Source organism: Bubalus bubalis, chromosome 9 (genome assembly GCF_019923935.1).
Source record: "Bubalus bubalis isolate 160015118507 breed Murrah chromosome 9, NDDB_SH_1, whole genome shotgun sequence".
NCBI classification, from domain to species: Eukaryota; Metazoa; Chordata; class Mammalia; order Artiodactyla; family Bovidae; genus Bubalus; species Bubalus bubalis.
The window spans coordinates 100122226-100135606 of NC_059165.1; the positions used below are offsets into that span (position 1 = coordinate 100122226).

At 40.5% G+C, this 13381-nt stretch overlaps 1 protein-coding gene and 1 pseudogene across 4 annotated transcripts in view; both read right to left on the bottom strand.

Annotated features, from left to right (window-relative positions):
* ADGRE2 (adhesion G protein-coupled receptor E2) overlaps positions 1-10012 on the bottom strand; it is a 65022-nt gene extending 55010 nt beyond the window's left edge. The window contains exon 1 of one of the 4 annotated variants that reach the window (XM_045166737.1): positions 9741-10012. In XM_045166737.1, coding sequence (XP_045022672.1) covers positions 9741-9771 — 31 coding nt within the window. In that variant the 5' untranslated portion in view covers positions 9772-10012. The remainder of the gene's footprint in view (positions 1-9740) is intronic. The other 3 variants (XM_044948236.2, XM_044948235.2, XM_044948237.2) reach the window with 3 other exon arrangements.
* A 1201-nt stretch (positions 10013-11213) lies between these two features.
* On the bottom strand, positions 11214-12148 carry LOC123335171 (annotated as a pseudogene).
* Positions 12149-13381: the final 1233 nt, after the last annotated feature.

The following is a 13381-nucleotide window of genomic DNA, read 5'->3' on the forward strand; positions in this document are numbered from 1 at the left end:
AGGAAAAAAAAAAAAAAAAAAAAGCTTCTGGAGGCCCTCGAACGTGAGATGCAACATCAGGTCATCCTGGGTTTCCAGTGTGCTGCTGGTTCTTGAGATTTTTGCACTTTCCAACCTCCACAATTTCATGAATCAGTTTCTTAAATAAAATCCTTTCTCATCTCTATAGATTCATCCTGTTGGTTCTGTTCCTCTTGAGAACCTGGGCTAATATAGGTGGTAAAATGAGAAATCTTAGTTAAGTTTCACTAGGAATGTATTTCACCAACTTGGGACTTTCCTGGTAGTCCAATGGGCAGGAATCTGCCTGCCAATGTAGGGGACACAAATTCAATTCCTGGTCCAGATGGTCCCATATGCTGCAGAACAACTTAACCCCATGAGCCACAGCCACACACCTAGAGCCCATGCTCTGGAACGAGAAGCCACCAGAGTTTGGAGGAGAATGGGTTCATATAGATGTATGGCTGAGTCCCTTTGCTGCCCACCTGAAAATATCATAACATTGTCAATCAGCTATGAAAAGTAAAAGTGAAAGTCGCTCAGTTGTGTCCGGCTCTTTGAACCCCATGGACTGACAGTCCATGGAATTGTTCAGGCCAGAATAGTAGAGTGGGTAGCCTTTCCCTTCTCCTGGGAATCATCCCAACCTAGGGATCAAACCCAGGTCTCCCACATTGCTTGCCATTCTTTACCAGCTGAACCACAATGGAAGCCCAAGAATATTGGATTAGCTAGCCTATCCCTTATGTAATACAAAGTTTTTTAAAAGAGAGAGTTCGGGGCGGTCCTAAGATGGTGGAGGAATAGGACAGGGAGACCACTTTCTCCCCCACAAATTCATGGAAAGAACATTTGAAGACTGAGCAAATTCCAGAAGACAACTTCTGAATGCTGGCAGAGAACATCAGGCACCAGAAACGCAGCCCATTGTCTCTGAAAAGAGATGGGACAAAATATAAAAGATATGAGAGACAAAAGAGGTAGGGACAGAGATCTGTCCTAGGAAGGGAGTCTTAAAAGAGAGAGGTTTCCAAACACCAGGAAACACTCTCACCTGCGGGTCTGTGGCAAGTCTTGGAATCTCAGAGGGCAACATAAGTGGAAGGAAAAATAAATACCTACTTAAACCCCACAGATTCCCTGCCTAATGGCAACTTCCAGCAGAAAAGCAGCCCAGATGCTAGCATCCACCGCTAGCAAGCGGGGGCTGGGCAGGGAGGCGAGGGCAGCATTGCTTAGGGTAAGGACCTGGCCTGAATGCCCTGAGGACAATCTGAGGGAACTAACATGAGATATCAACCCAGACTGGGAGATAGCGAGAGAGAGAGAGAGAGAGAGAGAGAGAGAGAGAGAGAGAGAGAAACTATCCCGTGAAAAGCTCTAACCTAAGACACTGCCAGGTCTGCTCACAGAACAAAGGACTGAGCAGAGCTAGCCAGCTGTGGACTGGCCCATCCCCTGTGGGACACAGGCAGGCAGGAGCAGCCAGAGCTGGAAGGGGGCAATCGTGGCTCCAGAGAGGCATCCTCTACCAAACTGAAAGCAGGCTTCATTGCTAACCAAGACTTCTTGGGATTCTGGATGGTTAACATTCACCGAGAGGGTCATAGTCAGAGATCAGCTCCCCAGAAGAGACACACGGCACACCTGAGAAGGTGCGCCCATTGTGCACCCAGAAAACTGAGCGGCTGGGATGGCAGAGGGGATGAGACGCATCCCCCACCTGGGGGTGACACTGCTTGCCAAGCACCTGATCACCTGAGCTGCTTGGACCTGGGAAGGGCACAGAATGCAGGCCCAACCCAGTCTGTGCCTTTGTGGAGTACCTGAGAACCTGAACCTGAGCGGCTTAGGCCTGGGAAGTGCACGCAACCCAGGGCCCGCCTCAGACAGTTCCGGCAGAGCAACCTAGAGCCTGAGAAGTGTAGACCATGAAAGCACACACGCCGTGAGCAGGGGCAAATCCAGTGTGGCCGAGACACTGCAAGCACTCCCCACACACGCCAGTGATATTTGTTTGCAGTATTCCTCCCTCCCCACAGCACGACTGAACAAGTGAGCCTAAAAAAGTGACCACCATCGCCCCCTTGTGTCAGGGAAGAAATTAGACACTGAAGAGACCAGCAAACAGAAGAAGCTAAAATAAACAGAGGGAACCACTTTGGAAGTGACAGGTGCAAAAGATTAAAACCCTGTAGTTAGCACCGACTACATAGGAAGGGGCCTATAGATCTAGAGAAGTATAAGCTGGATCAAGGAACTATCTGAAAATGAATTGACCCCACCCTGTCCGCAACAGATCCAGAGAAATTCCTAGATATTTTTTTTACTATTATAATTTTTTAAATTAAAAAAGTTAAAAAATTTTAAGTCTCTATTACTCCTTTAATTTTCATTTTTATAACCTACTATTACCTTGGAAAAAAAAGACCTTATTTTTAAGCAAACTTCACATATATATTTTATTATTTTTGTGACTTTGTTCTGTTTTTTTAATATTGTATTTTTGAGAGTCTAGCCTCTGCCCTAGATTTTTAATCTTTGCTTTTAGGTATTTGTTATCAATTTTGTACCTTTAAGAACCCAATCTTTAGTACCCAGTTTTACTTGGGAGCAAGATCACTAGCTTGACTGATCTCTCCCCCTTTTGACTCTCCTTTTTCTTCACCAGGTTGCCTCTATCTCCTCCCTTCCCCTTCTCTTCTCTACCCAACTCTGTGAATCTCTTTGTGTGTTCCAAGCTGTGGAGAACACTTAGGGAACTGATTCCTGTCTGGATCTGTCTCTCTCCTTTTGATTCCTCCTTTTATCCTCCTGGCCACCTCTGTCTCCTTTCTCCCTTGTCTCTTCTCTGTGTAACTCCGTGAACATCTCTAAGCAGTCCAGACTGTGGAGAGCACATAGGGAAATTATTACTAGCTAGATTGCTCTCTCCTCTTTTGATCCCCCATCTTCTTCTCCTGGTCACCTTTATCTCCCTCCTCCCTCTTCTCTTCTCCATGTAACACTGTGAACCTCTCTGGGTGTCCCTCACTGTGGAGAAACTTTTCATCATTAACCAAGATGTTTTATCATTGGTGCTATAGAGATGGAGAAGTCTTGAGGCTGCTGTAAGAATAAGACTGAAAACCAGAGGCAGGAGGCTTAAGTCCAAAAGCTGAGAACACCAGAGAACTCCTGACTCCAGGGAACATTAATCGATAAGAGCTCATCAAAAGCCTCCACCTACACTGAAACCAAGCACCACCCAAGAGCCAACCAGTTCCAGAGCAAGACATACCACGCAAACTCTCCAGCAACACAGGGACATAGCCCTGAGCTTCAATATACAGGCTGCCCAAAGTCACACCAAACCCATAGATATCTCAAAACTCATTACTGGGCACTTCACTGCACTCCAGAGAGAAGAAATCCAGCTCCATCCACCAGAACACCGACACAAGATTTCCTAACCTAGAAACCTTGACAAGCCACCCTTCCAGCCCCACCCACAGCAAGAAACCTCCACAATAAAGAGGAAGCACAAACTGCCAGAATATGGAAAGGCCACCCAAAACAGAGCAATATAAACAAGACGCAAAGGCAGAGAAATATTCAGCAAGTAAAGGAACAGGATAAATGCCCACCAAACCAAACAGAAGAGGAAGAGATAGGATATCTACCTGATAAAGAATTCTGAATGATGATAGTAAAAATGATTCAAAATCTTGAAAACAAAATGGAGTTACAGATAAATAACCTGGAGACAAGGATTGAAAAGATGCAAGAAATGCTTAACAATGGCCTAGAAGAAATAAAAAAGAGTCAATATATAATGAATAATGCAATAATGAGACCAAAAACACTCTGGAGGGAATCAAAAGTAGAATAACAGAGGCAGAAGATAGGATAAGTGAGGTAGAAGATAGAATGGTAGAAATAAATGAATCAGAAAGCAAAAAAGAAAAAAGAATTAAAAGAAATGAGGACAAGCTCAGAGACCTCGGGGACAATGTTAAATGCCCCAACATTCGAATCATAGGAGTCCCAGAAGAAGAAGATGAAAAGAAAGACCATGAGAAAATACTTGAGGAGATAATGGTTGAAAACGTCCCTAAAATGGGGAAGGAAATAATCACCTAAGTCCAAAAAACCCAGAGCGTCCCAAACAGGATAAACTCAAGGTGAAACACCCCAAGACACATATTAATCAAATTAACAAAGATCAAACACAAAGAACAAATATTAAAAGCAGCAAGGGAAAAACAACAAATAACACACAAGGGGATTCCCATAAGGATAACAGCTGATCTTTCAATAGAATCTCTTCAGGCCAGAAGGGAATGGCAGGACATACTTAAAGTGATGAAAGAGAAAAACCTACAACCCAGATTACTGTACCCAGCAAGGATCTCATTCAAATATGAAGGGGAAATCAAAAGCTTTACAGACAAGCAGAAGCTGAGAGAATTCAGCACCACCAAACCAGCTCTCCAACAAATGTTAAAGGATCTTCTCTAGACAGAAAACACAGAAAAAGTGGATAAACTCGAACCCAAAACAACAAAGTAAATGGCAACAGGATCATACTTATCAATAATTACCTTAAATGTAAATGGGTTGAATGCCCCAACCAAAAGACAAAGACTGGCTGAATGGACAGAAAAACAAGACCCCTATATATGCTGTCTACAAGATACCCACCTGTAAACAAGGGAAACATACAGACTGAAAGTGAAGGGTTGAAAAAAGATATTTCATGTAATTGGAGACCAAAAAAAAGCAGGAGCAGAAATACTCATATCAGATAAAATAGTCATTGAAATAAAGGCTGTGAAAAGAGACAGAGAAGGATACTACATAATGATCAAAGGATCAATCCAAGAAGAAGATATAACAATTATAAATATATATGCACCCAACATAAGAGCATCACATTATGTAAGGGAAATGCTAACATGCAAAAAGGGGGAAATTAACAATAACACAATAATAGTGGGAGACTTTAATACACCACTCACACCTATGGATAGATCAACTAAACCGAAAATTAACAAGGAAACACAAACTTTAAATGATACAATAGCCAGTTAGACATAACTGATATCTATAGGACATTTCACCCCAAGACAATGAATTTCACCTTTTTCTCAAGTGCACATGGAACCTTCTCTTGGATAGATGACATCCTGGGCCATAAATCTAGCCTTGGTAAATTAAAAAAATTCAATCATTCCAAGCATCTTTTCTGACCACAATGCAGTAAGATTAGATGTCAATTACAGGGGAAAAGCTATTAAAAATTCCAACATATGGAGGCTGAACAACACACTGCTGAAAAACCAACAAATCACAGAAGAAATAAAAGAGAAATCAAAACATGGATAAAAATGAATGAAAATGAAAACACAACAACCCAAAACCCATGGGACACTGTAAAAGCAGTGCTAAGGGGAAGGTTCGTAGCAATAAAGGTTACCTCAATAAACAAGAAAAAAGTCAAACAAATAACCTAACTTTACACCTAAAGCAACTAGAAAAGGAAGAAATGAAGAACCCCAGGGTTAGTAGAAGGAAAGAAATCTTAACACCTAAGGCAGAAATAAATGCAAAAGAAACAAAGGAGACCACAGCAAAAATCCACAAAGCCAAGCTGGTTCTTTGAGAAGATAAATACAATTGACAAACCATTAGACAGACTTATCAAGAAACAAAGGGAGAAGAATGAAATCAATAAAATTAGAAATGAAAATGGAGAGATCATAACAGACAAGACAAATACAAAGGATCATAAGAGAACACTATCAGCAACTATATGCCAATAGAATGGAAAACTTGGAAGAAATGGACAAATTCTTAGAAAAGCACAACTTTCCAAAACTGAAACACAAAGAAATAGAAAAATCTTAACAGATGCACCACAGGCACGGAAATTGAAACTGTAATCAGAAATCTTCCAGCAAACAAAAGCCCAGGACCAGACGGCTTCACAGTTGAATTCTACCAAAAATTTAGAGAAGGGATAAAGTGAAGAGGAACTAAAAAGCCTCTTGATGAAAGTGAAAGAGGAGTGAAAGAGTTGGCTTAAAGCTCAACATTCAGAAAACGAAGATCATGGCATCTGGTCCCATCACTTCATGGAAATGGATGGGGAAACAGAGGAAACAGTATCAGACTTTATGTTTTTGGGCTCCAAAATCACTGCTAATGGTGATTGCAGCCTTGAAATTAAAAGACGCTTACTCCTTGGAAGGAAATTCATGACCAACCTAGATAGCATATTAAAATGCAGAGACATTACTTTGCCAACAAAGGTCCATCTAGTCAAGGCTATGGTTTTTCCAGTGGTCATGCATGGATGTGAGAATTGGACTGTGAAGAAGGCTGAGCACCGAAGAATTGATGCTTTTGAACTGTGGTTTTGGAGAAGACTCTTGAGAGTCCCTTGGACTGCAAGGAGATCCAACCAGTCCATTTTAAAGGAGATCAGTCCTGGGTGTTCGTTGGAAGGACTGCTGCTAAAGCTGAAACTCAAATACTTTGGCCACTTCATGCAAAGAATTGACTCATTGGAAAAGACCCTGATGCTGGGAGGGATTGGGGGCAAGAAGAGAAGGGGACGACAGAGGATGAGATAGCTGGATGGCATTACCGACTCGATGGACGTGAGTTTGAGTGAACTCCAGGCACTGGTGATGGACAGGGAGGCCTGCCTGGCTTGCTGCAATTCATGGGATCACAGTCGGACATGACTGAGCGACTGAACTGAACTGAACTGAACACCTATCCTACTCAAACTCTTCCAGAAAATTGCAGGGGAAGGTACACTTCCAAACTCATTCTATGAGGCCACCATCACCCTAATACCAAAACTTGACAAAGATGCCACAAAAAAGAAAACTACAGGCCAATATCACTGATGAACATAGATGCAAAAATCCTTAACAAAATTCTAGCAATCAGAATCCAACAACATATGAAAAAGATCATACATCATGACCAAGTGGGCTTTATCCCAGGGATACAAGGATTCTTCAATATCTGCAAATCATTGAATGTAATACACCACATTAACTAATTGTAAGATAAAAATCATATGATTTTCTCAATAGATGCAGAGAAAGCCTTTGACAAAATTCAACATCCATTTATGATAAAAACTCTCCAGAAAGCAGGAATAGAAGGAACATACCTCAACATAATAAAAGCTATATATGACAAACCCACACCAAACATTATCCTCAATGGTGAAAAATTGAAAGCATTTCCCCTAAAGTCAGGAAAACAACAAGGGTGCCCACTCTCACCACTACTATTCAACATAGTTTTGATAGTTTTGACCACAGCAATCAGAGCAGAAAAAGAAATAGAAGGAATCCAAATTGGAAAAGAAGAAGTAAAACTCGCACTGTTTGCAGATGACATGATCCTCTACATAGAGAACCCTAAAGACTCCACCAGAAAATTACTAGAGCTAATCAATGAATATAGTAAAGTTTCAGGATACAAAACTAACACACAGAAATCCCTTGCATTCCTATACACTAACAATGAGAAAACAGAAAGAGAAATTAAGGAAACAATTCCATTCACCATTGCAACAAAAAGAATTAAATACTTAGGCATATATCTATCTAAACAAATAAAAGATCTATATATAGAAAACTATAAAACACTGGTGAAAGAAATAAAATAGGATATAAAGAGATGGAGAAATAGACCATGTTAATGGATCAGAAGAATCAATATAGTGAAAATGAGTATATTACCCAAAGCAATCTATAGATTCTATGCAATCCCTATCAAGCTACCAACAGTATTTTTCAGAGAACTAGAACAAATGATTTCACAATTTGTACGGAAATAGAAAAAACCTCGAACAGCCAAAGCTATCTTGAGAAAGAAGAATGGAACTGGAGGAATCAACTTGCCTGACTTCAAAGCCACAGTCATCAGGACAGAATGGTACTGGCACAAAGACAGAAATATAGATCAATGGAACAAAATAGAAAGCCCAGAGATAAATCCACACATATGGACACCTTATCTTTGACAAAGGAGGCAAGAATATACAATGGAGAAAAGACAATCTCTTTAACAAGTGGTGCTAGGAAAACTGGTCAACCACTTGTAAAAGAATGAAACTAGAACACTATCTAACACCATACACAAAAATAAACTCAAAATGGATTAAAGATATGAATGTAAGACCAGAAACTATACAACTCCTAGAGGAGAACATAGGCAAAACACTCTCTGACATACATCACAGCAGGATCCTCTATGACCCACCTCCCAGAATATTGGAAATAAAAGCAAAAATAAACAAATGAGGCCTAATTAAAATTAAAAGCTTCTGCAGGACAAAGAATTAATCTCAGAAATATACTAGCAACTCCTACAGCTGAATTCCAGAAAAATAAATGACCCAATCAAAAAATGGGCCAAAGAACTAAACAGACATCTCTCCAAAGAAGACATACAGATGACTAACAAACACATGAGAAGATGCTCAACATCACTCATTATCAGAGAAATGCAAATCAAAACCACAATGAGGTACCATTTCATGCCAGTCAGAATGGCTGCTATCCAAAAGTCTATGAGCAATAAATGCTGGAGAGGGAGCAGAGAAAAGGGAACCCTCTTACACTGTTGGTGGGAATCCAGACTAATACAGCTAGTATGGAGAACAGTGTAGATTCCTTAAAAAACTAGAAATAGAACTGCCATATGACCCAGCAATCCCACTGTTGGGCACACACACCGAGGAAACCAGAATTGAAAGAGACACATGTACCACAATGTTCATCACAGCACTGTTTATAATAACCAGGGTAAGGAAGCAAACTAGATGTTCATCAGCAGACGAATGGATAAGAAAACTGTGGTACACATACACAATGGAGTATTACTCAGCCATTAAAAAGAATACATTTGAATCAGTTCTAATGAGGTGGTTGAAACTGGAGCCTATTATACAGAGTGAAGTAAGCCAGAAAGAAAAACACCAATACAATATACTAATGCATATAAATGGAATTTAGAAAGGTGGTAGCGATAACCCGGTATGCGAGACAGAAGAAGAGGACACAGATGTATAGAGCAGTCTTTTGGACTCTGTGGGAGAGGTTGAGGGTGGGATGATTTGCGAGAATGGCCTTGAAACATGTATATTATCATATGTGAAATGGATCGCCAGTCCAGGTTCAACGCATGAGACAAGGTGCTCGGGGCTGGTGCACTGGGATGACCCAGAGGGATGGGATGGGGAGGGAGGTGGGAGGCGTGTTCAGGATGTGGAACACATGTACACCCATGCCAGATTCATGTCAGTGTATGGCAAAACCACTATAATATTGTAAACTAATTAGCCCCCAATTAATATAAATAAATTTATATTAAAAAAATAAAAGAGGGAGTTGCCAAAAAAATGAGAAGCCCTTGCACTGCAACCAAGAGGAGCCCCCATGCACGGCAAACAGAGAAAGCCCACATACAATAGTAAGACCCAGCACAACCAAAAATATAAATTAACCAACTAATTAAAAGTTTCACCAACCTTCTCCTTTGAGAACTTAACGTAATTGAGTTAATACCCTTCTTAAATTTCCTTCCCTGCTTTCTTTTGTAAAGATAGTGGGAAAACCAGAAATAAAACAAAAGCTTTTAAAAGTAAAGAACAGAGGAAATTCTCAAACTGGATAGAGTCTCAGACAGCTTTAGTTGTCTAACTCCACTGTTATAATTCTACTTACCTGGAAGCAAACTTAGATACTTGTTTCTCATGGTGCAGAGAGCAGAAAGCCCAGCCACAGAAGATGTCTTATCTTTCTCTGTGTGTGGGGGAGGGACTTCTGGCTTCCAGTGTGACTTCTGCTTTTCATGGGGCTCATCCAGGTGGCGCTAGTGGTAAAGAATCTACCTGCCAAAGCAGGAGACTGAAGAGACATGGGTTTGATAGCTGTGTTGGGAAGATCCCCTGGAGGAGGGCATGGTGATCCACTCCAGTATTCTTGCCTGGAGAATCCTGTGGACAGAGGAGCCTGGCAGGCTATGGCCCATAGGGTCACAAAGAGTTGGAGATGACTGAAGCGACTTAGCGCACATGCATGCTGCTTTTCATTACTTAACAGGAAATCACTGGTCTGGATGTTTCTTCCTCCTGTTTTGCCTGATGATTACTTCTCTGAAATTTCTAAGCATTTGCATAGTATTACTGGTATTTGTACTGCAAGACTCTTCAAAAGTGGTTTTTATATTGTTTTGATATATGAAGACCTCCTATATCAAACATGAAGACTCATTTTACTGGTCTTTTTGCATGTATGAGGACCTTGGTTCAGAGTGAATAGAATTATTTATTTGCTATATATTAGCAGATTAAAAATATTTTTGTGTACACATTTAGTTTTATTGTAACTAAGCAACTTGTACACTTTTAACGTTTAAAACTGAGCTTTATCTTTCCTTTCCAGTGAAACAAAAAGAAAAGTTTAAGAATAAACAGGAGCAAAATTACAATAGAGAATTTTGATTGCAAATAAGATCCTACAGGTTCTGCTGATTCTCCCAGCAAGCGGCAGGGCTCAAGTCATCATTAGGAGAGAATTTTATTTTAAAATGTCATCTTAAACTGCAAGAATTTCCATTAAACATCACAATTAAACATGCCAAAGGAGAAGCCATGTTGTCAAAATGCCCACTTAACCCATCCAAACATCTGAAACCCACCCTTTGCTAACCTTCTATAAACCCCATTTTTAAAGTATTTTTTCCTTTTTTAAACAAGAGAAAGTAGACAGATACATGTTGGTAAATGTTAACTGTCCATATTCATATAGAGACATAGTGTACTCTCTGAGCCCAATATACAGAGAAGAGAGGAAAAAAAGCTAGAATTTTATGCACTACTACACAGGGGCCTAGCACCCTCCAGTTTCCAGCAGAGCTAAGGGAGCAGAAGGTTTTTCTTTTTTCCCCACAGAGCATGGTGGTGTTGATTCCGTAAAATTTTTGTTGAGACAGGAAGGGATAAAAATGAATTTGGAACAGAAATGGGTAGAGATTCTTTACTGAAGAATCTAGTATTCTTCTAGTATCACTGAATTCTGCTCAAGGTATTCCCCACCCCCCCACCCCCCAAATAAGTTTTGAACCATGGTATAAAGGGAAAAGAGACTGCAAAAGCAGGGCGACTGAGGACAAGAGGAGAGAGGGGGAAAAAAAAAAAAAAAAAAGACTGCTACTTGCTCCCAGGGACTGGAGAAAATAAATAAAGGTTGGAATCCATCATTGTTCCTTTCATTAGTCATCTATCTTCTTCATCTTCCTCTCCTTCCTCCCCCTCATCTTCTTCACCTTCATTCTCATTCCCTTCTTCATCAGTATCTTCCAATCCTTCATCCTCTTCATCATCGTTGTCTTCTTCTCCTTCCCTTTCCTCATCATCCATGTCAGGAACCAAGTAGTACTGTAATAGATTTGTCAAATATCATCTTTGATGACCTCTCCTAACTCATCTGCACCTGCATCAGAATGATCAGTAAAGCAGATGAAGAAGCTTTCTGGTTCCTGATGCTGTCTCTTCCTGCTGGCTTTATTCTGTGTTTGACCTGATTGTTTCATCAAATCCTTTTCAGATTTCCATTTGATTTCAGTGGATTTGAAGATGGGTCACCACTCTCATTCAGATGAAATTCGTTGGAGAGAATTTTGTTTTCAAAGTAAGGGTGTTCATCAAAGTAAAAATCTATTCTGAAACCTGACTTAATGTTTTCAAATTCTGTCACTTTGACTCTTGTCAAATAATGTAGTGCCTCTTCATCCTCCTCCCCAAGCTGTGCAGGCACTTGTGGATGGTTATCAAATATTCCTACCCCAAATTTTGGGATTTTTGCCATCAATTCTGACCTCTTTTGAAAAAATGGTTGGTGAAGTTTGTTATATTTCTATTCTACTTTCAAAGTCTCCTCACTGGTTTGTTCATTAAGTCTATCTTATTTTGCACTTCATCAATATATTCAATTGCTTCTTGCTATTCTTTTTCTTCCTTCAGCAAAGTTGAAGAAGCACATGCCTCGTCTGGCCTGGAGGCAGGAGTCAGCCTCGCTTTCTTTGGTTTCTTCGCTTGGGGTGGAAGTGAAGACTGGTGTTCGGGGGTCATGTTGGGGGCGGGGAAAAAAAAAAAAGAAGCCAAGAATCCTCCCAGGGGAGGAGAGCAGTACTGAAAGCTCAGAGAACTCAGACTTTTTTATTTTTAAGTTTTATTTTGAAGTATAGATTAAGAGGAAGTTGCAAAACAGTACCAAGCAGTCTTGTGTAATCTTCAGTCATTTCCCCACAAAGATTACATTTTAATATAATGGTAGTCCAATATTTAAATGAAGAAACTGACATTGGTACGATGTGTGTGTGTAATTCCATGTCATTTTATCACATATGTAGATTCCTGCAACTGTCACTGCAATCAAGATCCGTCAATATTCCATCACCACAAAGATTTCCCTCATGCCACCCCAGCATCCCTAAACCTTGGCAGGTCTAAAACTAAGGATTTTATTCTTCAACAAAGCTCAACAGAGTCTGAGATTCATATTTGATGATGAAAGAAAATATTCCTGATATGTTTTTAAAGATAAGAAAAATATATCCCTCAAATTTTCTGGAAGTCTGTGTGATGGAATTATGATAATTTTATTTGTTTGCATTTTTAAACTTTTACTGTTTTCTATGTGGCTATGATGATCAGTTCTGCTAGAGCTACCACAACAAAATATAGAATGAGTGTCTCAAAGAGCTGAAATTTATTTTCTCACAATTCTGGGGCTGGATGTCCAAGATCAAGTGCTGGAAGGGTTGGTTTCTGATGAAAGCAAGCCCTCTCTGGGCTTGTACCTGGCCCTGTTCTCATTGTGTCCTCATATGACCCTTTCCCATCTATGTGGAAAGGCAGTGATCACCGGTGTCCTCTAGTTCTAAACCTTGAGCTCTTCATGCTCCATCTCTTGGACATGACAACACCGGTGTCCTATTCCCTTCACTCTTCCCTTGGCCTCCATTCCCCTGATGAAGTGCTTCTGTGCTGCTCCTTAGTGCCACTGACACCCCAAAATCTCCATACTGTTGTCCATAGTGGCTGTACCAGTTTACATTCCCACCAACATGTAGGAGGGGTCCCTTTTCCCCACATCCTCTCCAGCACTTGTTGTTTGTAGAATTTTGGTGATGGCCATCCTGACCAGTGTGAGGTGCTACTTCTTTACAGTTTTGATTTGCATGTCTCTAATAATTAGTGATGCTGAGCATCATTCATATCCTTTTTGGCCATCTCTACAGATGGTGACTGCAGGCATGAAATTAAAAGATGCTTACTCCTTGGAAGGAAAGTTATGACCAA